At 33.8% G+C, this 24,649-nt stretch overlaps 2 protein-coding genes across 6 annotated transcripts in view; both read right to left on the reverse strand.

Moving 5' to 3' along the window:
- Positions 1 to 44: 44 nt before the first annotated feature.
- On the reverse strand, positions 45 to 2,733 carry mRpL37 (mitochondrial ribosomal protein L37). Its single transcript, XM_085189268.1, has 5 exons — positions 2,272 to 2,733; positions 1,732 to 2,079; positions 1,162 to 1,451; positions 424 to 593; positions 45 to 348 (listed from the first exon to the last, which is right to left on the reverse strand). Exons 1-5 carry the CDS (start codon positions 2,448 to 2,450, stop codon positions 100 to 102), a joined length of 1,236 nt encoding a protein of 411 aa, XP_085045394.1. The 5' UTR covers positions 2,451 to 2,733; the 3' UTR covers positions 45 to 99.
- Positions 2,734 to 4,036: 1,303 nt separating this feature from the next.
- Positions 4,037 to 24,649, reverse strand: part of pnt (ETS transcription factor pointed) — a 109,785-nt gene continuing 89,172 nt past the window's right edge. For 4 of the 5 annotated variants that reach the window (XM_085188996.1, XM_085189001.1, XM_085188999.1 and 1 more), the window contains 5 exons: positions 8,266 to 8,520; positions 6,836 to 6,994; positions 6,316 to 6,434; positions 5,906 to 6,063; positions 4,037 to 5,408 (listed from right to left, as the gene is read on the reverse strand). In XM_085188996.1, the coding sequence (XP_085045122.1) occupies positions 5,345 to 5,408; positions 5,906 to 6,063; positions 6,316 to 6,434; positions 6,836 to 6,994; positions 8,266 to 8,520 (755 nt within the window). In that variant the 3' untranslated portion in view covers positions 4,037 to 5,344. The remainder of the gene's footprint in view (positions 5,409 to 5,905; positions 6,064 to 6,315; positions 6,435 to 6,835; positions 6,995 to 8,265; positions 8,521 to 24,649) is intronic. The other variant, XM_085188998.1, reaches the window with a different exon arrangement.

Consider the following 24,649-nt stretch of genomic DNA (forward strand, 5'->3'; position numbering starts at 1 on the left):
TTAGATCACTTCGTAAATGCTAGGGTAGTAAATAAAAAGTAGTGTTCTTTCTAAATTCTATTTATTAATATGATTAAATTATAATATAAATTAGTACATTTAACAATTATAAAAGGCATTAATATATCCATATACTTTAGGGTTATAATTCTCCAAAACTGGTATTGCACTTAGGTATCTACAAGAGTCGTATAAAACGACATTGTTCTTGCAGTACCAAATATTCTTGGTGCCTTCAGTTCCATCAACATTAAGGGTGTTAAGTTCTAAAACACCAAAGTGGAAGCATTGACCATCGGTTTGAATACAATTTATGTGTATTGGTTCAGGTAGGTCTTTTACATCCTCCTGTAAAAAATAATTAAATAAAATAACAAAAAAACATATGGTTATGAATAGTCCGTGTAAATTGATTTTTCGTACCCCATGTAATTGCTTTGCGTATGCCGAAGCAACGGTAAAAGCATGAGTAAGTGAGCGTCCCAATATTTGAGCTGGAGTGACAGGTGTTTCAAATATATTAGATACTTCAGTTGCATTGAAATGAAGCCAAGTAGTGTGTGGATGCTTTCTTGTTACAGATGGACGAATAGCTGAAAAATTAAAAGATTCTTAGTAATTTTTTAATAAATATAAATCTTCCATACATGAACTACTATCATAAAATGTTCCAATTATCAAATACAAACATAATTTATAATAATTAATATATTTACTAATACAACAAGAATAATACCATAAGAACTGAAAAAATAAAAGAAAAATATAGTCATATTTTTGTCTCAAAGTATATTCCTACCTATGATATGATCCCTATTGGAAAAAGGGTGCTAACTGACATTTAAAATATCATATCAAATAACTGAACCAATCCTGCTAAGTGATAAACCCCAGTATATGGATTGAGATAGGCCAACTTACTATTCCTTGGTGTGAGAATAATTAATTTCAAGTCTGCTTATTCTAAATTCTACTCTCATTTTTGAGATATCATAATTATCAAGTAAACATTATAATATAATGTATGGCGGCATTACTAGATAGGACTATGATAATTTTATTTGAATTTTAAACATGAATATATCCCTAGTACAGATTGAATGTGCAAAAATTGTATGAAAAGTCAAACAATGGCATCAATTAATTAAAGCAGTTACTTACGATATTTGCTATTGTCACTGTAGAAATGTTCCGGATCCAAAGTTACAGTGTGTTTTACTGGATAAAGGTCGGGAATTTCAATAAATGGTATGTCTTTTTCATTGAATTCATGTTTTAAAGGCTTATCACTTGTTACTAATATATTAGATAAATCATGAAATTTTATTAGATCACCCTCTTTATCAAATATACTTTGATAGTTGACATCATTCATCACATACTTATTTTGTGTGACTTCTATATCATTGCTCTTTTCAATCAATTGAAGTAATTTGTTAGTCAAAATTTGGCTAAAAAAGATAAAATTGATTAATAAAAGGTTTTTAGTGGTACATTAATTACAATAGGACATAATTTTTGGATTATTTAAAATGTTTTAATATGTATTATGAAATGGTTGGGTGCTGGAAGTCAATACTATGTCTTTGTCTTAAATTGTGGGAAATGAAAAAGAGCTATCTCCCTGAGTGGGAATTGAACCTGCAACCATAGTTTTTACAGTCAGGTGCTGATCCACTGCACCATGATGGCCTCTATAAAAAAAGTAATTTGTTAAAAGTAAATACTTACTTTCTTCTTTTATCTGTTATACCTAATACTCTTGGAAAATTATATGCTGGTCTGTTTGGGTCTTTAATTTTAGGTAGTTTCTTCTGCTCACAATCAAATATATTAGCACTTAAAATTGCTTGTTTTACACCTTTATGAATAGCTTTAGGAGCTGGTAACTCTGCAAGTTCTTCAATTCTTTGAGGTAATTTATCTTCTGCAATGATTGTCTTGGTGAGCACCTGTGCCTGGGAAATACCCTCCAGGAGAACATTAGTGTTGCTCAAAGTCATGCAAGGTTTTTCTTTATAGTCTGGGTGTGTTTCATCCAATCGTAGTGGCCGTTTATAAGGCCCTACAATTTCAATTCTGGAATAACAAAATCGAAAAATATTTAAAAAATACATATATGTAACAGAGATATTGAAAATAATGACCTTTCTACTTCATGAATGTAATCTGTAAGTTAGTACGAAATAATATTAAGATTCTATAACATTTACGTATAGAAACAAGTTTATAATGTTCATTAATATTTCATGGTACTTAATACTATAATACCTTTCATGGTTTTCTGGTTTCTCTTTAACAAATTCAAGTGCATCTTCAACAGGAATACCCTTTTCTTTTAAATATTCCTCGATATGTGTATTTATTGGCACACGTTTACCTTGCACAAGCCAATGTCTTTTAAACATAAAGTCTATATGCTGTTTGAGTAGAATTTGGGATAACTTCATTGTAGATTTTTATTGTATTTTTTTATTATAAAATATAACTTGTACTTAAAAATACAAACGAATAGGTTATGAAATTGTGATATTTAACTGCTAATGACATAAGTGACAATCACAATAACAAAATCACTGACAGGTGTCTTCCTATATAAAATAACTAAACAAAATCTGTCTAACCGTACAAAATATTCGAAGATATTGTAGCTTAGAAAAACAATTTGCTCAAAAACAGTATTTTTTCTTCTATGTATTGCCCAAGAAAAAAATTATAGAAAATAACAAAAACTGGATGATCATAATTTATGGGGTGACTAGACGCAATACTCGGAAAGATTTTTTTATACCTGTTAACTGAGGTGAATAGCAACGTAGGGTAAATAGACACAAAACCAAGAAAGATTACGACGGAGAGTACGTTTGTTATTTAAAAGTCGAGATTGTTATATACTGAAATCCCCTGGGTTTATTGAAGAAAAGGTTAAATGTCACTGATTATACTGTTAGTGTTGGTTATTTTTTTACAAGCTAGATGAGTCTATATGAGTCATCGATACAACTGCAAAATATTTTTATAGTCCGAGTAGTAGTCATAATTCTTAAACTAAAGAGTTAGGGTGTCGAAATCGTGAGTAATTTGTTAATAAAATAAATAAATAGTGTTTGATATTGGCATTTTATATTGTACTTCTAAAGAACATTCTTCTTTAATGCTTGTTTATATTCTTCGTAGCGGAGCTCTTAGAATGACGTCTCGTTCTCTGCTTTCTAAATGAATTCGTCACTGTCTTCGTTCGGTCTTTCAAAATTTCGTCCAAATGAGATTGAACCAACAATTATGGCGTTTACAGTAAAATACTATTGCACAGCAATCCTACATTTTTTCTTGGAGTTATTTTACAAAATTTTGTTCTCTCTTAAACTTTGCAAATTCTTACAATATTCTTCCAATCTATGTCTTATGATCGTTGCACTAAATATTTTAACTAATTTCTTTACTAATAAGATAAAATACGAGTTTATTATTAAAATTCGCAAATATCAAGATTAAGTAATACATATCTACTATAAATTGTAAAGATGGTCATAACTCCTTTTATTTCCGTTATAAAAATAGATACATTACACGATGATCCTTGTATGTAAGACCTACTATATTTATAATCTTCTAATAACTAATGATTAATTCAGTTCCAATTCCTAATATGAGTTAACTTCAATATTTGTAAAATTTATGTTATGTTGCAATAGTTGGTACAAACTACGTAATCATAAACCTTTAAAATTATCTGTAGGAATTTAAGTAAAATTGCCATTATATATGTTAGACTGAGATCCCAGAGCCCCCACACTTACGTATTTTAGAAAAGTAGAAATTTTGAGGATAAGGTAATAGTCTAATATGTAGTTAAGACTGTATGCGTACTTACTAACTTGAAAGTGGAGCCCTTTGCGAGAGGTAGCGCCAATAGAGTAGCGTCGTCTTATATTTTTATTTTACTTTCGAAGTTTAATAATGCTTTATATTTTTACTTAAAGATTTAAAGAACAAGTTATTTAATGAGTTTTGATTTATTAAAAAAAACAACAAATAATTTCGTAAATATATATATTTAATTTTATATCTTCCATCAATACATACAACACTGATAAGTAGGTACATCAATTTATCTGTAACACGAATATCATAAACATTATTCAGACATTTCATAATTATTCTCTATCTAAATACATTTAGAAACAGTATCTTTTTAAAAAACTGGGAAGACATCATTAAAATAATTTACAATTGTGACAACAACTGACGTATAATATTGATGGAGGAGTAATACTTTACAAAATAAACCTTATCGAAATATCTTCGGTGTATGCTAGGAGCTATAAAAATTGAAAATAATACAACTAATTAATTTCATAACTAGTAAGACATTACAAGCCCTTACCACGAGATCAGCGACAATGACGTCACCCGGTGTGCTCCGCAGATAAGCCGCAAATTATTATTGGAGATGATAAAAAATCTTTTAATTAAATATTGTCAAATTTAACCCCTTTGGTAATTTCACATTATTTTTTTCCAATTGGTGGGCACGTACGTAGATTTTTCATCTTTGGACTCTTGTGAATTAGATAGGTTTAACATGCCAACATTCTAACTATGCATTAATTTAATCGCTTATTGCAACAATTTGCGATTCAAACATACAACACTTAATATCTATTATAATATAATACCTAATTATTTTTATAAAGTAACAAAAATTAACTTATATTTACAGTATTATTATATTGATAGCAGAATTTTCACTATTTATGCTATATATGAATATGAATCAGTACTTTAGGAGTATATTAATAATGATTTCAATGAGTTTTAAAAGATATATAAAATAGTACGAGAAGTTGGAAGTATTATTTAAATTATTAGTACCAAAGTACAAACACTGTCAGATATATCGAGAATCAATACAATTAATTTATTTAAAAAAAAAATGATATTTTTTTTTAAGATTTGCATGTTGCGGTGATTAATAATTTATTTAAAATACAAAATCAACAAACAGTCTGGATGTATTAAGGCACCGTTGGTTAAATGTGGTACTTAAATATATTCATCGTTTTCATAAAATAGAACCAAGTTGTAAGTAAATAAATTCCACTGGTGGATGTGCATGAGATCAAATCCGACATTTTCATATATTATACGCAATGGACCTATGAATAGATTTTTTTCATAAGGCCTATTTATGATCGAATTTAGAATCGAAGTATGGTAATAAATTAAAAATATAAGTGTATAATCAAGTTGTATATTCAACTTTTGATAAAAGACTTTGAGAATTGCTTATAATTTTTTTTTTATTTACTAGATGTTGGTGTTGGTGATAATTGCCTCGACTTCAATCGTCGTCTTTCTTTTCCATTTTGGGTTCATACATAGCGTGCAGCTGTTCAGGTGATATACTGTAACAAAAGACACGTTGGTTAATTTAGATTAAACTATGTTAATATGTAGAGTTTTTGCAAATAATAATTGAAATATATAATGAATTATTAATAGAACTATATATTTTTTTTAATATTAGTAGATATCGTAATCTTTATTAATAGGAACTAGTGCAAATTGTTTATAATAAAACAACCGTCCATACAGACGCACTCCAAAGCACTTAAAAAATTTGCTCTAACCAAAATTTTACTAGAAAGAGCGCTTAATTCAAGTATTGAAAAAGATTAAAGTAAAGTTTATGTAAACATTTAAAAAAAGTAAAGTGAAGTGGTAAGAAAACAAATCGTGGCCTTGAATTCCACCTCTAAACACGTAATGCCTCAAAAATACGGGGATAAGTGGGAAACATAAATGTTTAATGGGAACGGTGTTCTAACACTAGGTTCCCAGGTTACCTCTGCCTACCCAGCTATTGCGTAAAGCTAAAAAAATACATAAATAAAGCTTTTACCCGAGCAAGCTTTGAAGATCGCATACAAAACGGTACACGTAGCGTTTGCCAGCAGTTTTGTGAATAATGTTCTTATCGTAGTAGTAGCGCAGACCACGCGAGAGCTTCTCGTAGTTCATCTTGGGTTTGTTTTTGCGAATGCCCCAACGCCGGGCAACCTTAAATAGAAACAAAAATAATTAGAAATTAACGCGAAATTTCACTTCAAATATTAATTAATATAGTTTGTAATAGTAAAATATAGAGAGAGATCCGTATTTGACCCCTCAGACTAATCTAAAAAACTATTGACATTTAATCGGAAAGTGGAGAGTGAAGTGTCTTAACACTAGGCTCTTCCTGTCTACCCTACGCGGGTTACAGAATGAAGCTGAAAAAAAAAACAAATAAAATATATTACAATAATTTACCTCATCTGGATCTGTAAGCTTGAACTCCCAGCCATCACCGGTCCACGAGATAAATCCTTGGCAGCTTTTGTCGGTGAGTAGTTCTAGGAGAAACTGCCAAAGCTGAATGGGTCCTGAGCCTGCGCAGATAGTACACACTTGCTTTACGATGTACTGGACATTGGTTTTTATATTTTTGAGCTTAGTATTTACTGCTTATAAGTCCAAAAGTCACAATTTAGAAAAAATCTTAAGGAAAAACAATTGTTGGAATAAAAAAAAATAATTGGTACTTTACGCCGAATTCTAGAGGTATTGTGGGTTGAGTGGCGAAATTCGACGCCGCGTTTTACCTCGTTACCAGAGCAAGAAAATATTAAATTTCCTTGAGTGGAAATCGAATCCACAAATTATCGCTTTTACAGTCTCACGCTGGTGCCTCTGCGCCACGAATGATCCAAAAATATAATATAAAGTCCATCAATTTAGGTTTCTTAACGCAAGTGCATTTAAACAAAATATTAAATTTCATTTAACGAACCAGTAAAGCAAGGTCCTGAAGCGGGGTAGGACAGCTTGTCCTGCGGCAGGAGTGCATGCTGCTCGCTCGGCCACTCGCCCCACTCGGCACAGCCCCCGTATTCCGTCGCGTAGCCTTCTCCGTAAACCTCGCCCCCCGCACCGTACCTGCCACCTCCTGCTATATTAACAAAAAATATATCCAATTAGATAACATTTATCTATTTATTTGTTGATTTCTTTTTAAAGAATTAACAGGTACCTAAGTAAGAAAGCGCTTGTAAAAACTATGAGGAGGAAAGGATTGAGGTCTACTTTTACTTCCTTGGAGAAATAAAAATAAACATGTTCGCAGGAAGTAAAAGTAGAATTCATTAAAAATCTGCTTTATAAGAATACAGGTCCAATTCGCCATTAATTTAAAAATATATATTATGTATTTTTCAGCATCACGCTGTATTGCATATTTGCAATGTGGCAAGGTAAGCAGAAGCAGCCTAGTGTTAAGACACTGCATTCTCCACTTCCTGCTAAATTCTGGAGCCATCGCGTGTTAAGTGCCAGAACTCAGGACCAGAGCAAAAAATGAAAATATTAAATATTTTACATCGAGTGCGAATCGAACCCAAAACCTATCGTTTACAGACACACGCTTGGGCTCCTGCGCCATGCCTGGCCTAAAAATTAAATTACAATCACAATCACTACCAAGACGATATTAATATAACTATTTCAAAAGTAAACTTGGTCTTTCCGCCGTTTGCATATTCTTATGTCATAAGGAATGTTCGGTAACCATTTCTGTTTATCCTTAAAGCTGTTAAGAATGTTCCACTACTAATATATGGTGATCGATGTAGAGACCATATCCGTTGCTATTCTGGAATATTGGCAGAACTTGATAAAAAGCATTTTATTCAAACGCAACAGGATGTGTGCCCCCATTTCGCTAAACGTGCGTATTAATTGGATGATTGCGTAGAGCTAAAAATTGTCATGTCTGTCTTGCATAGTGTGTTGGGGTATATCTACGATGGAATATTATGTAAGTTTTTATTTTGTTTTAGTAAGATCGTACTAAATACTAATGCATAAATACTTTTTTAATTCTAGTTTCCGTCTTGAGGCTAGTTGCGACGCTGGAGCACTAGGGTGGGTCTATTAACGTGTGGTTTCGGTTTGCACTCGATGAAATGAAATATTTAATAATTTTAATTTCTTCGTTCTGGTGTCGAGCCAAAGTGCGGCGTTGATATTCGCTACTCAACACGCAATGTCTCCAGAGTTAGGCGGGAAACAGCGTGAAGCTAAAGAAAGATTCTAATCTAGGTGCCTACTATACTCCAAGCCCTATTTGCTTGATAGATTAAAAACGTATTAGAAATTTTAATTCAGATAAAATGGGAAGTAGCAATGGCATTAGAAATTAACAATTACATTAAAAACTCTTACTTCTAGGATATGGCTTGCTATACGCGTGGGGTTGATATTTGTGCTCGTGCGTGAGCAGTGGCTGCGTGTGCGCATGTGCGTGGTGGTAGTAGTCCTCGAGGTAGGGCTGCGAGGGCGCTGGTGGTGGGTACTCTGGCTGGTAGTACTCATCGAGTGGGGATGAGGCGGCGGGTGCAGGCGCTGGTGGTGCTGTGCCACCACTCGCCTCCGTGTAGTAGGTGTTGGTCTCTCTGGGGCCGCCTGTTGTGTAGCCGCCTGCAAAATCAAATGAAAGATGACATTGTTAGTATTAGTTAGGCATGGGCGTAGGAATAGAAGGGGCAGGTGGTCCGTGCCCATCCCAGAATATATTTGTGCCGACTACAGAATTATCATCTACTAGCAAAAAAATTGTTCTGAACAACCGGTTCATGAACGTATATATAAGTTTAAAGTTCAAACCAGGCATCTCCTCATGAGCGTAGGAAGGAGGGGAGCCGGGTGGGCCACGAATAAAAATAGTCAGAATAGTCTGGTGCCCACCTCAGAAATTTTACTTATAAAAAAATTTGCAAAAAAACAATATTTTCACGAACATATCTGTTTAAAGCTAAATTTCAGACCGGGAGGGGGTCAGCCCCAGAAAATATTTCTAGATAAGCGCATAGAAATAGGCTTTAAAGTACTCTCTTAGCAATACTAGCTTAGTTCACATATGCTTTTATAAATACAGTCCAAAAAATCAGGACAAGCATGGCATCGTGCGCAGACGCGGCGCGGCCACCGAGGCGCGACGGTCGCGGTTCATGGCGCGCCCTTTGTTCTGCGCGCGCGCCGGACCCTGCCCCCCACCTCCTCGCCCCCCTCACACCCCCTCGACACATACGTGCTGTTTCGTCGCGATTTATATTACTATTTGGGAAGTAATTACGGAAAACCTTTCGATTGACTAAATTATTAATAGAAATATAAAACGAACTATTTTATTAAGACAAATAAACAAAACAAATATGCCATAATGCCTAGTATTAGTACTAATAATTAAATATGTATTTGTTTCAAATAAAAAAAAAAATAAGCCCCGCTGAGTTACTTGTGCCGATCTTCTCAGTACTGAGGCATTAACTTTTGTGAACTGGTGGTAAATAATTTGACCATCAAAAAATGAAGTTTGTAACTTTTTATTTTGAATACAAATATTTGAATTGGAATTTATTTCCTAAGTCATATTATATACTATATCTATTTTAGGAAGAGGTTACAAAAATCAAAGCATCAAGTAACATTTGTATGAACAAACAAATCACAAAATCACATTGACATTAGAGGTCAAGTTAATTTGTGCTCATTGTGCGTGATATATCTCTCTTTTTCTCATCGCACCGAAAGGAAGGTTAAATTTGGGTTTAATGCATTTTGGCATTTATTCATAGTGCTATAAGAGCTATAATCGTAATCAACTGAGTGGTATTGTAACCGGTCAACGGTCACGCATGTCTGTATTTACTGTTTGTAATAGCTTTTGTGAAATATATTGCGTGAGTTGGAAACGAAATTATTTCTAGATAGGTACTAACTATCATTGCGGGCAACGGCCTCTATCATCAGAAAGTGCTTTGGCATTTTGTCTCTTGCATATAGTGTACCTAAATCACCTTCACGCTGTATCCCGCACAGAGCAGGGTTGGCAGAGGGAACCTAGTGTTAAGACTCCGTTCCCCACTTTCTGCCGAATTCTGGAGGCACTGCGTGTTGAGTGGTAGAACTCTACGCCACGCTTTGCATCGACACCAGAGCGAAGAAATGGTAATATAAACGTAAATAAATATTTCACTTCCTCGAGTGGGGATCGAACCCACTACTTAGTGTATCTATGTATCTATATTGTAAAATAAAACAATTATTTGCATTAAATATTTGTGTTTATTTTCTAAACACATTAACTATTGTTATAGCTATAAAAAATATGAGTTAAGCACAAATGTAGGTAGAGGTATTAGTAAGACGAGCCTTAAAAATAAGAACTAAAAAGAGAACTAATTGTACTAATATGAAGTTATTTTACATAATCTGAATTAACTACTTATGTTTTCTTTAATTACTTGTTAGAAATACACGTGAAAAAAGTAAAAGATCGACGTGGTATTTTATAGGGGTGTTAAATATACACTAAAGGTTATCGATTGTCAGTTTTCTTCCAACGCTTATTTCTTATTTATAACTCCTTCAAACCACTGTATTGACCTTAGGCTTATCGTTGCTTGTAAGTAAATATGAAGATATACTTGCATACCTATATTATGTTAAATCATTAAATAGAATACATAAACTAATATTATCACCAAGAAAGCTTTTACTACGAAGAGTATATCACCAAAGAGAACACCTATAATTAAAGATTTATTTTTTGTAAACGTCCACATAAAGAATGATGGCATTTCTTAAAAAGAACAAAGAAGTGTAAACAAATCACTGGGCGGCGTTACAAACAAATGAAAGTATTTTAATGAACCGACACACCTCATTACAATTCCCCACAGTCATCTCCACTGTCGCTATAAATTGTAGGAAACGTCACAATCTGGTAAAGCTCTCCCGAGGGAGTGACCTCTGACATGTTGGTGAAATAGACATGGTATTTTTGTAAGGGTCGTAAATCAGGTTCCTGAGTAAAGATTTTATGATATTTTCCATTAAAAATACGTGTATCTAGTCATTAGCTATATAGCCGTGTTTGATTGTATTTTTTTCGTTCGTTTTCGTTCGCTGCATTCCAGCAGCAGCTGAGTAGGCAAAGGGAACCTAGGGGGAAGGGGAACCTAGTGTTAAGACAATGTCTCCGCCGATTTACGGCCGAATTTTGCAAGCATTGCGTGTTAACAGATGGAATCCAATGTCGCGCTTTGCCTCTACACCAGAGCAAAGAAAATGGAAATATTAAATGTAGGAATCATTTCCTCGAGTGGGAATTGAACTCACAACACACTTTAAGCTCATGCACCACGATTGGCCTCTCATTCTCATTAATTCTGTTTGTTACAACTAATTCTAAGATGGAAAACCAAGAAAGAAAAAAAATCTAATATAGCATATTTATTTTATTCTATGTAAAAACGTAGGTAAATGTTATAATTGTATCAAGGTTATATCGATATTATTAAATCGCTTTAATCATTGAGAATCCAGCCACGAGATGACCAGATCTTAGTGCGAGACAGATTCGTAGTCGCGAGAGGCGTGCGCGCGGGGCGGGGCGACCAATGGAGCGCGGCCACGCCTCGCGCCGGGTCGAAGGTCGCCACGAGCCAGTCTCCGCTATTGGCGCGGAACGTTGGAGACTCAGAAATATACTGCCACAAGTGCTGGTTGAGGTGTTTGAGGATTTCATTTTCCGAATTTTAGTACCTATAATATTTTTTTGTTTGGTTCTTGGATGTTGGGATAGATTAGAATTGTCAGTTTTTGGTGGTTGCAGAAGTAATTTGGTTCAGCTATTAATAGAAGCTTAATTATACAATTTTAAACTACACGGTCTCTTGGTTAAGTTTTTGTAAATATTGTGGATCTTTATTTTTTGACTTAAGTAGGTTTATAATTTAATATTCGAATAACATAACATAAATAAATTTATGCAAAAGTAACTTTAGATCCACTAACAGCTGCTATATAAGACATCACTTTTATTTTTTCTCTTTAAGGAAATTCGACACGTGCTAAAATATTTCGGGATATGCTGTTCGGGAACGCACGCGCTAATGGCCATATGGTGTTTTAGTGACAATTTTTTTTTAATAATAAAAAAAGGGCTACACCATATAAAGTAAGAAGAAACAAAAAAGGAGAAGTCTATAGTTTTAAAACACGTCCATCTGTCTAACCTAATATTTTAAGTACCTACTTATTTGTTATATATACCTACATAATTATAATGTAGATGTAACGTTTATTTAATTTCCATGTTAAAATTCTGGTTACGGAATCGGATCCACAAAACATTTTTCAGATTAAATTTATTTTTAAATGATTTTATATTCTTATAGGGTTGACTCATATAACATCTAAGGTTCAATAACAACACAAAATAATAGTATTTAAGAATAGTAAGAAGACATTGACTTATAAAAAACAGCAAACTTAAAAAACTGCACGCTTTTAAGTTTGTGTCAGTTTCAACAGAAGGCGGAAAACGAGACGAGATTTTTAAATTTAGAAGCGCAGGTGAGCACCGATGACAGCTTCATGTCATTCAAATGACATTCTATTTTGACATTTCGCTTTTTGCTAATTAACTCAACTTTACTTGTCGTAGTTTTCATAGTTATTTGATTTTAAAACAGTAAATACTAAAGAGAAACAATATTTACTACATTTATACTAGTAGGTACCTATGTAGTATGTAGATATGTTTCTGCTCTTTAAAATTTATGATTTAAAAAATAGAAATGACTTCTTTTTGTATTTATGTTACAAGAATGCCAAACAATCGTTTCGAAGTATTTCTGCATTGAAATTATAATTTGACGATTGAAGCTACTCTCCTTATGTTATGAATGCTTATTAAAAATTATAAACATAAAAATAATGTGGGAAAACGACATGAAAATAAAAAATCGGAGGAAATCGCTGTCAACGCATGGATTTTAAATCAAATACAAAATTGGAGCATCGTTAGACAGGAAGTATTAAATATATTAGTGTCCAGTCGGCGCCCGGTTTGTCACATAGATATTCTCTATCATACCCAATTATTATTTTTGTTAGAAAATATTAAATTATCGCATATAATAGCAATAAAAACAAACACCTTCGTTTGCTCTCCTAAAACATAGAAGTGATTTTGTGCTCGATTGTGCTCGCTCGGTTAAAATTTTGTTATTAAATTGCGAATATTTTTAACATACAAAAATCTGGTGTAGGACAAAATGAAAATTCAGCTTCTTTGAACGTACACGACATTTGATTAAACAGGCCCGATATTTATGACTAATAAAATAGCGTTTGGCACATCACTATTTAATTTTAGATATTCTTTATTGACATTAGAAAAAATATGTTTTATATGAACTGCTGAAAACATGTAAGTTTTCAATATATGTAAGAATATTATCGAGAATACGATAATATCCGGTAGAGCATTTAGTTAGCAGCGTAGTTTATAAACAAACTATCCCGGCAGATGTTAATTTCGATTTACCACAATAAAAACAAGTCACCGACAAAATTTGATCGATAAATCTTAGAAGACATCCAACAGTCTACTTTATACGTTGTAAATATTTTATTAAAAATATATAATATTTATTAAATGGACAGGCCTTGGCCCTAAGTAAATGTTTTCTAATAACAATATTAATTAATTTCATTTGCTATATTTTAATAATTTAAACAGCTAAGAAATTATAGGTAGTAATTATTTAAAAAATATAATATTAAAAAATGACTTTATATTATTATTTATATAAAACAAAATAATCACAATAAACGTTTAATAATATGAGCCATAAAGTACATTATAGTGTAATAAGTTCTATGGCAGGTCTGAGAGCATTAGTTTGTGAGGCAGGTGCGCGGCCACCTGCGCACGCGTCGGCGGTCGTTACAAACGCATATGGGGGGCGCGACCTGTTACACTGTAAACACTGACCGGCGTACACCATGGCCTATGGCCGACATAAGGGAAGCCTTTAAACTTTCTGTACGAGTTCAGTCGGTTAAAAAACCAGTTATTAGGCTATTAGGTTCCTGGTATGCCAACGTTGTAATTTCAAAATATATTAGACTTTTAAAAAAAATAGGATAATTTTAAATTAATGTGAATTTATAATATGTTGTATTTAAGTAAAGCTAAATACAACCATAGAGTGCTTTCATAGTTCAATATATTTTAATTTATTATTTTATCCCATCATGAATTTACTCCTTAAATTCACTTGTATGTGTATCAACCGATTTTTTAAATTTCCTTTAACGGATTATAAGGGAACACTTTGTACGATGTCAATAGACTAACAGGATATTATGGCGCTATAAGGACGGAAGTGACGCTTTGAGAGGAAACGTGACTTTTATTCACATAACCTTAGGATATGTGGTAACTATAATTGGATAGAAATTTCTCTTACACGATAGAGTAAGCTTACGTTTATTTCTACAAGTGTAAGAATTAGTAGGGGCGCGAACCGGACCTCAATTTTGACTCGCTGCGCCCGCAAAATCTCGGTAAATTAAATAAAAAAATAAAAAAGAAATGAATTATTGAATTTTTTAGATGATTTCTTAGATTTATCTATATGTTTGTAAATTTTCATCTCAATCGGTCAAACCGTTTGGAAGCCTATTGGTGACAAAGAGTGTAAAACGTCTCCAGTAGAGCACTCCGCTCGCTTCGCTCAATTATATAAAAAAGTTTAATAAAACTAAAACTTTAAAAAATCATCCATGGGTAGTTAACATGGGGAACACGGCTTAAGACGGAGGAGGCGGCGGAAGTCACCATGCTGATGTATGAATGGGCGTGACGTCACTGTGACGTGCCACGTGCGGATGGTTCAAGATATCCGGATTACATTTCTATGTTTGTAAGCTGCTACAGACATCTGTTCGATAGGTTTTAAAACATTTACTTAAGAAAAAGTATTATAAAATTGTACTTTCTGAATTGCATAATATAATTGTATTTATGTATAAGTACCTATATATAATATAGTTCCTAAAATTATGATAAAATTTTCGTTTTCAAAATATTTCGATTGTTTCAACAGGTTGTCTCAAACAGCTGCAATAGCCAGGTGAATCTACGATTTCTTTGCTCCCGGATACAATGACGAAGTTAAAACATTGATAATAATTCGCACCTTAATGACTTTGATCGTCCAATGCGGGATCACACTCAACATAGTTCTAGTATAAGCTTCTTTTACTTATAATCTTATAATTCTTATAAACTTTTCATTACAAGACTTCTTCGTAAAGAAGGGAGCTTAAAAAGTATTATAGTTTAAATTATATAATTTTGTATTAAGTCCTGAGTAAAAATTTATCATTAATCGTTTATTCTAAGAACATTTTTAAAGGTATTAACCTTTCATATCTCTTTCTCATACTTCAATTTACTTATAAGAAAGAAATAACATGTTTATGAAATTTAAAAATCAAATTAACCCAATTAAAGGCGTTCTAACCGGAATACTAATATTTATAGGAAAATATTCCAATTGAATGAGCGTTTTTAAAATATTATTTACGATGCCAATGATCTGTCCGATTACTTTATAAGGTTAACTAAGGGTAACTTTTGGTTGAAGAAAACCATACAATGTAACGGCTCCGGATTATGAAATATCGATTTATTATTACGATCACGTCAAATCGATTATCGAATAAAATTTGCGACTCGCTGTAAAAGGCTCCTAGCCCATTGCTGAAAGGTGAGCGACCCGGACCGTTATTTGTTGGTATTGCTATTTCTGAGCAGCCATTGCCAGATATCACTACATTATATTTGTGATATGAATATTCATTTAAGGACGCGTCAAACATTTTAACTCCTGTATTGCGCTCGTAAAGTAAAAATCTATCTGTTCCGTCATATGCTAATTTATAATAGGAATAAGTTATAGAAACCTCATTAATACACTGATTGATTCAAATGTATTTTTTTGTCTCTTTTCAAACTAGTTTCTTCTACAATTAGCAACGAATATAATCTTTTTTTCTACTTATTTTGTATTAACAAATTATAGTAGTAAGAACCAAGGCACCGTCATAAATGTACTAAAGATAGCTGCCGTGGGCCTCTTTTGAATATATAATGAGAACTATAATTTTTTTGAGCATATATAATAGATAATTTAATGCAGATGAACCGTTCACATTATATTCACGTAATCTATATATGCAAATGTAAGCTGTGACAATACTGCAAAGCTTTTTTATGCGCGTCACGCGGCGGAAGTGCGGCGAGGTGCGCCCGCGCCGCCGGATCCAACATGGCGGCGAAAGTACTTCCGGCCCGACTGAACTTCTGAATGAAGCTTGTTCGTCGTGTAATCGTAGTTGTAAATATATTATATTTATCAAACGAAAACATAGATTAAGGTAATTTTTAACTTCCTTAAATTATAATACGAGATTATACATATTAAATTCACAAATATCTACTTAATTAAAATCTTACGTTATATTTTAATACTTAAATTATTAGAGATTTTAAATTTCACTGCTTAAGTTTTTATGTACTTTATATAGTTGATTTTTGCAGGAAAATACAACACAACGCGATGTGTTTGTTTTGTCCTTATTGTAGGAATTTATTAATATACAATTAGTTGTAATCAGTTATTGAAATAATAAAGAATTTATTTTCAACAAACATTTTGAAAGCTATGTTAATATATTATGAATAAGTTCATGTACTACTTGATTTAAAAAATACTTGATTAGAAAAATATACGAATCATAATATGACGGGACACTAAAACCAACTAACCTGCGGGCACCACATAGGCCGGGTCAGTGCAGATGTTATCCACTGAGGGATCGAAGAGCCTGTTCTGGTGATCCACATAGTGCAGTTTGTTCGGACTCGTAGAGCTCGAACTCACAGACTGTTCATATCCTAACCTAGCTGCACTTAAAGCTTGTTCATAATTTAACCTATTTTCTGTTTGTTCTACTGTCTCGTATGGTTTCACTTTAACACTGTAGTCTGTGAAGTTAAGCTTCGTGAGGGTTGACATCGGATGGAGAGGCGCCGCGCACGGAGGCCCGGCGGCTTCGCGCGGCTCTACTAGCAGCATGGCGGCTGTATACCGCCGTAACCACTTTAGATAATCATATCACTCAATCACTTCTGAATAATATTTTCAACAATATCCTATATGACTTTCAAGTAAATTATTTAAATGTTTTTGAAACACATATATTTTTGAATTTGGCAAACAACGCGAATAAATATTATTTATTACATTTAACAAATGATTTTATTACGATTATAACTATAAAAAATAATCCGAACACCCTACAACCGTCCAAGACAAGACGTTCACGAATACGCAACAGAGATACAAAGAGAACTTGTAGCACTTCACTACTTCGCGTCTAACTTCAGACTGAGCTTTCGCACGGTGTCGGCCTCGGGCGGCCACTCGACTAGAGAGAGGGCGGCCACGGGAAGCGGCCGAGCGGTGCCGACACCGGCCGAAGACGCCCGAAGCGGGCCGAGGTAGCGCGAGTGGCAAAGCACACCGCGACCTGCCATGCCACCTGCTACGCGGCCAACTGTTGCGCGACCGTTGATTTTTTGCCAACCACCCGTAGTATCGGGAAATTTAGCAAAAGTCTACGGAAAGTTAAATGTTTATGAAAACTATTCCTTTTAGGTAATGGTGTCATTGATTATTACCATTAATTAAAAACAAACAAGGTAACGTTACTTTACGGGACATTTTTCCCTCTCGCTTATCATTTAAGGAAAATAGTGTTAGTTAATTTATTTATATGTTGGTAATTAAAATGCTTAAGTGCCATAACAAACATAAGTGACTACTTATACATAGAAGCTCAAAACTATTTTAAAATGTAAAAAAAAGAAACTACTTTGTTTAATTACACGCTTCAGTTAACGATACAAGGTTTTTGTTTTAGCGGGGCTTGTTTAAAAATTTCAATATGACCCTTCTTAATAATAAATTCGCATAAATGTAAAGTGCACAGCTGAAACCATCAAATTATGGAACACTAAAAGATACTTTTTTAGCTTCACCCTGTATCCCGCACATAGCAGGCAAAGAGAATTAAGAACCTAGTGTTAAGTTCCCCACTTTCTCTGCGTGTTGAGGCGTAACACAACGCCGCGTAATATAGGTTACTCTACATTATTTTTTATTACTGACATATTACATAGAATAGCAGATAAAGACATGAAGATGAAGAACAAACTAACGACTGTATCATAGGTAATTTTATGTCCACGTTTTGACGGCAGAAATTGTAATAACGTGTAATGATTATGACTTATGACGCATTCGACCTTGGTGTTGATTCCTATTGTTTGATAGCCGTTGGGAAACGGTTTAATTTACATTTAAATTTTAATATACTATTTATCATCTTCACGGTTTATCCCGCAAACTGGAGGATAGGTAGGGGAATATAGTGTTAAGACACTCCCTTCCTCACTCTACTACTACTATATATTATTTACCAGCATACATTTACTTTAATTTAAACTTTATATACAGGTTGTTTACAAAAGCAGGTAAGAATTAGGCAGATGTTAAAGCAATGCTTGTTGATAGAGAGATGAGAGGCGAATTTGAGTGGGTAGGAGGATAGAACTAGGCGGCGCTCGAAACCGGGTCAAGTTACAGGGGTGGGACCAAAAAGGTCACAATGAAAAGGGGACAGGAATATACCGAGATAATAGACACCTGAGCACGTGTGCTGCCGGATATTGAGGGCCATTGTCTACCGGAGGAAACGATTTCGATGCAAGATCCGACTTTTTTTATTATTTTAACTGTGATGCACTGATGTTAAATTAAAAAAATAACATAAAATTATATAATACTATTGTATGACAAATACATCCAAAAACCCAAATTCATATAAATTTTAGTTTAAGTTGTAACGGACATATTTGTTACTTCCACTTTATGATAATTGATATTAATGTCCATTTTGGTTTAATATATCTATTTATGTATGTACAAAGTGCACCTAACTCCTCGTATGGAGAGTTTTGAGCTGAAAATACCACTGCTATAATATAAAAAATTAATTCAGCTTCACGCTGTATCCCGCATACAGCAGTTTAGCATTGAAAACCTAGTGTTAAGGCACTCCGTTCCTCACACAAATATTACTATAGTGTATAAAATATTGTATCGAAGTACTGAGGAACGCCGTAGCGACGTCGACGCAGCAAAGATTCAATTAGCAAGGGCGCAAGAGGAAATGGCGTGGGAAATGAGTTTTCAATATTTGAATAAATGCCACGGAAATAAACACACGCGGGATATTGTCTTTGCTCATCTCACACAATCCCTCAGCCTATCCTTTTGTGAGGAAATTAAAAATTCTACAGTGTCATTAATATTAAAATATATGGAGTGAAACGTTTTTGCTATACCTAGCTTATTTTAAAAATGCTGAAAATATTTAAATATTTAGATGAGAAAAACGAATAACAATTAGTATTTTAGGAAACCAGTGGTGACGCAGTAGCACAAGCGTGAAAGGCGTTAAGTTCCTCCACTCAACACGCAAAGCCTCCGAAATTCAGCGGAAAGTAGAGACCGGAAAATCTTAACACTAGGCCTCCCTCCTATCTCTGTTCACCCTGCTACATACGGGATACAACGAAAAATAAAAATAATCGAATAATTAAATCAAGAACGTTAAAACAAACATTTTAATATATTCTTTTGATATATTTCACTGGAATCGAATGAAGCCGGCATCAGGAAAAAGACGAATTACGTATGACATCAGCGTAATATCGATCGCAAAAGCCGAAGTAATATTAAAATAACCGCGGGATATCGATATGCACAAAGTAAACTCGTCGATCCAGTGGCGGGCGGCGTTTAAATTTAAAAATACAATTTACCGAGGAATTCCCTGCTTTGAATTACATTAAGTGTAAACAATAAAGCTAGCGAGCGTATCGGCTGCGGCAGGCGACGGAAGTACACGATAAACAATCTTTTTTAGATAAAACACTGAAAAACAGTTCATAATTTATACGACCGCCCCAGACTACTTCATCCAGAGCTGTCAACGCGACGGCAGAACTGCTTTTTAGTACCAGAGTAACAAATATATTGTGGGATCGATACTTGCAGCGGTTGACAGGACAAAGGATTTTTTTTTATTATAATCTAACCTTTGCACTAATTAAAAAGCATAGCGCATCCGGTGTACCCGAATACACAAAAGTGATTAAATTCTGATTTGAAATTCAATTTTTATGTTTCGTTATTAGTTCGGGTCTAAGGTTAGTTTTACTTCCTGCGATTTAGGGATGTTTTTTACCCCTAATGACATAGTAAAGTATTCATTTAAAAGAAAATTTGACAAGTATTTTAAATAGTCGTCAATAGATTTACCTTTTCTACTAAAGAACAACTGTATAGATTCCAACAACAGTTGGAGTGGTGCGTTTTAAATTGGAGCGCGCTGGGGACGTCACTTCCGGTACCAATAATTTATTTGTCTTGGCCTCCGCCGTGTGACGAGATGGTGCGAGATACGACATTTATCCGAGTTAAATTTGGAGCTGTTCCCGAGAACACTGTGATTTTGACATATTTTTTTTTTAATATGATTTTGTGTCTAACTTACAAATTTGCAATGTTAATTAAAAAAAAACACACACAGATAAATATGATAAAATAAACAATAAATACTTTAGGACTAGATAAATAAAATATTTCCATTTTTAAGTAGGCTGTTGTTCTTTATCAAAAACTAAACTTTGAGTCTGAAAATAATAAGAGATTACAATAAGGGACCCATGTCAAAGGCTATGGACATTGTGACAGCAGTACAGAGGAGCGAACTATCGCATGGCCGATTGCGAAGGACAGCGCCCACGGCGTCCGCCCGCCCCTACAATTCCACAGATAAGAAAGATATTCATATTTAAATATAAACATACATTTTTTGTACATTTAAAAAAAATGTACGATCAGTAAAATCATATGATAAATAAGACATTAGATATTATATTTTTGATGAGATTATCAGCTTCAAGACATTTCGACAAATTATTACAAAAAACTCAAATATAATATTGCGTTATTTTATCTGTTCCGCAAAAAAGCTACTTCAATTACAGCTTTTAGAACGCCGAGGCGTCAATTCCTCGACCGCACCGTGTACCAATTTAAATGGATCGAAGAGCTAAAATCAGTGCTACCTAATAATGGATAATGAAGACTCATCAAATATTTGTTTTTGCGAAGGATTCCTACGATTGGTGTGGGGGGAGAGTGGGGGGGAGGGCGAAAATAAGGCAATTAATTGAATTCGGCACTTCAAAGTCGCCGCCAGCGGGCTTTGTCGGCTCGGAGATCATATTGCTTGTGAGATCCTTCTGATCTACGCCTTTTGAATGGTTTGAATTTGCGAAAACTCCTTCACCCGTCAATGTTCCCACACCTTTTATTAGGATGCGAGGTGAGTGTAAGGTGCTGCTACAAATGAAATCGGGAACAATGAATACTTAAATTTCAACAAAACCTGTACCTTTTGTGCACCTCCATTAATTCTTTAATCTTCGCACGGATTATAGTATTCCTATGGTCCTACTAGATGTAAAAAACAAATCCACATTGTTTAATTTTCATTGTTTTACAGATGCTTTAGACAAGTGTGACTTGTAGAAAAATAAATATTATTATATATTTTTAATGTATTTATTTAAAGTGTAATTTCACACTTAGAAAAAAAAATTTTTTTAGAAAACGAAAAAATTAACGAAGCGAGATTTGACCCCGCAACCTTTCGCTTCTTAGACGGTTGGTCGGTTTCTAAATGCATGGTAAAGCTAGATAGTTCTAAAGGCAGAGGGAACCTAGTGTTAAGACATTCTGTTTCCCACTTTCCACCGATATTTGAACGAATTGCGTGTTGAGTAGCGGAACTTAACGCCGCGATTAAAGCTTTAGCTAGTGCTAAATTAGCAAACAATGTTAGAGACGGACTAAAAGTCTCGTTCTACAACGCACTGCTGAATGGTGTCGATAACTCGTTATCTGTATCGAATTCCATGAATCGCGCCAACGTTCCATTGTTTTCATTACTTTATATTATATTAAAATTATACTTATCTGGTGGACTATATAATAATTTAGTTTTATGTTATAGGAAAACGTGTGTGACATATTTATTTATATTGTAATTACAAAATATACTAGCATTCTCATTGGTTTTGATAAATAAGTCTTTGCCATTGCCATATTGACAAAAACCTTAGATTAATTTGTTTTTACAAAATAATATTTTTTACAGGAATTGAAGAGAAACAAGGAACATAGCAACGATTATCTAAACTAGACTGAACGTACTAAAAAATTATCTTTATTATTATTTACATGCTCAATTTATTTAAAGCGAAATAAAAACTTTTATTGGTCCATGAAATGTTATCTAACATTTCAACAACATACAAATGAAAATAAACTGCCAGCGATAAGAATCACTTTTGAATATTAAACGCTTTTGTTATTGACCCTTACCCTTTATACGAACATTGAAATATCAATCGAATATATTTGGGATAGAATCAAGGACGACAGAAATAGGTGAATGCCAATTCAATGAATGTTCTCATTGTATAGTACTTTACGAACTCTTGTTAAGGCCTTATTGAAGGACAAGAGCTCCCTCAAGATGGTGCTTTACAATGTAAAACATACGTCGAAAAGGCACCCTTTGCTCTTTTAGTAATATACCGAGGGTTGGTCCTTGTAGATCTTACGTGGTAGGGCAAGTGTGCGTTATTGTTTTTTTTTTAGTTTTGATTTGTTTCATATAAAGATTTATTTATTTAACCAAAACCAGTGCCAAAGTATTTTATGGAAAACAATACTTAATGTACGTAATTTATGTAACTAAAAACATACTTATATACCTACAATTTAGAAAATGTTTAACAATTGCAATATTTTCTATCTTAAGAAAAAGAAAAAATATTTTCTTTAATTTTTTTTACTGTAATCATAGTCATAGTCTATGTAATTTCCTATTATTTAGTAAAGTCGCTGTTGTTCTGGCACTCTTTGTGCCGATTTTCGTGGTTTGAAAAGGTCCGCACGTGCGCAGGAGTGTGTATCGGGTTGCACCGGAAGCCGGTTGAAGCACAATGGCTACCGGATGTGGCCACTCGAAACGACACGTATCTTTTTATTGATATCTTAGAAAGCTCAATATTTTCCCTGTCCATACTACAGATTGACATTTGTGTGCAATGTAAATGATATTGAATTATTGATATCTAAAATGGAGCACGTGTTAACTTCATCTGACAATGTAAAAAAAAATGGTATAATCGATATGTAATTTTATCCCAGTACAAATTATAACTATTTAATCTGTTTTTTGAATGTCAAAGCAAACGTCAATAATGATAGTACACTTATAACAATTTGAGACAAAGTGCTATAGGCGAGGTTTAAGATGAGCTTTGCATTTGTGTGAGTACTTTAAAAAAAATAATACTTCTACGCCAGACATCGCATCCTTATAATTTTTACTCTCGTCTAATTTGTCGTTTGAGTTAATAATGATTTTTCCGTTATATAATGAAAAACAGCGTTGTTTTCATTTATTTTTCTGTTTTTATTGCTTAAATACTTAGTTTATTTTTTCCATTCTTGATAGTGTCAACTTTATTTTTCACTTTTAATAAATCAAACACAAAAATAAAATAATAAGAATTAAATATGTAACGTTATAATCAGCACAAGAGGTCTAGGACGAATGTCAAAAAACATTATAAACAGGCTCGGGCCGACCAAGTGACGTTACTGTACTGCACCTGTATTATATATAAATACTCACACAAATGCAAAGCTCAGCTTATACCTCGTGGCCTGTACGAATGCCTGTTCTGGACAGAATCGCACAGTAAAAGTCTAATCAGATAATCTGAAAAGTTTAACATTGATATATAAAATGCCTTGACTTTATAGAGTGCCAACACTACATAAACTAGCCATATCTTGTACGGAAATAAATTAAAATGACTGGTTAAGAGGCACGTAGCTCATAAACTCGCTAATAAGGACGGGCCGTGATATATGCCGAATACGCCGTGGTTTAACGACGAGATGTGGTTCATTATACGTTCATTAACTCCCGAACGGTTAACAGCTTTATGAATGAAGAAACTTTTCACTGGCGCAGTTTCTTTTAATCGTACTTAGATATCGCTTCATTAAAATAAGTGTATAACAGGTTTTAATTTGTTACTGACACCGGATGTTTGGCAAGTGGCTGGAAAATCGAAATATCTATTATATTAGGTGATTCGTAGTTTAAAAAATAATTAATGTTCTAGGTATCGATCCAGTTTTCACAATATCACGTCAAACTTGATATTTGAATATTTTTCATTAAAATGAACTTAAAGCATATTATGACCATGAAAATGGTAAAACTAAACGTTGTGCAGTTCTTAAGATATTTCGTAAGTGTTCCGAGGCGCACGTCCGGCGATTAGTTGCGAGTGCGCAACCCGAGGATGTGCGCGGCGATCGCCTTGCGACAGCGCGGATGCGCGCACGTTGCGCACATAGCGCACATTGCGCACATACGTCGTATGGCACACGACTTTTTAATATTACTTCAATTGCTACATATACGCTGTACGCAGTTTTCTGGACTAACCTTCGAGTTG

The sequence above is a fragment of the Heliconius melpomene genome, chromosome 8 (genome assembly GCF_056956725.1).
Source record: "Heliconius melpomene rosina isolate 202511_hmr_F chromosome 8, ASM5695672v1, whole genome shotgun sequence".
Classification (NCBI taxonomy): Eukaryota; Metazoa; Arthropoda; class Insecta; order Lepidoptera; family Nymphalidae; genus Heliconius; species Heliconius melpomene.

What these genes read in the sequence shown, in the direction of transcription:
- mRpL37 (XM_085189268.1), bottom strand. Translation starts at nt 2,450, where the DNA reads ATGAAGTTATCCCAAATTCTACTCAAACAGCATATAGACTTTATGTTT. An exon ending in ATAACAGATAAAAGAAGAAA is followed by an intron (nt 1,452 to 1,731) that starts GTAAGTATTTAC and finishes TATCTTTTTTAG; the next exon opens with CCAAATTTTGACTAACAAAT. An exon ending in CAGTGACAATAGCAAATATC is followed by an intron (nt 594 to 1,161) that starts GTAAGTAACTGC and finishes TTAATTTTTCAG; the next exon opens with CTATTCGTCCATCTGTAACA.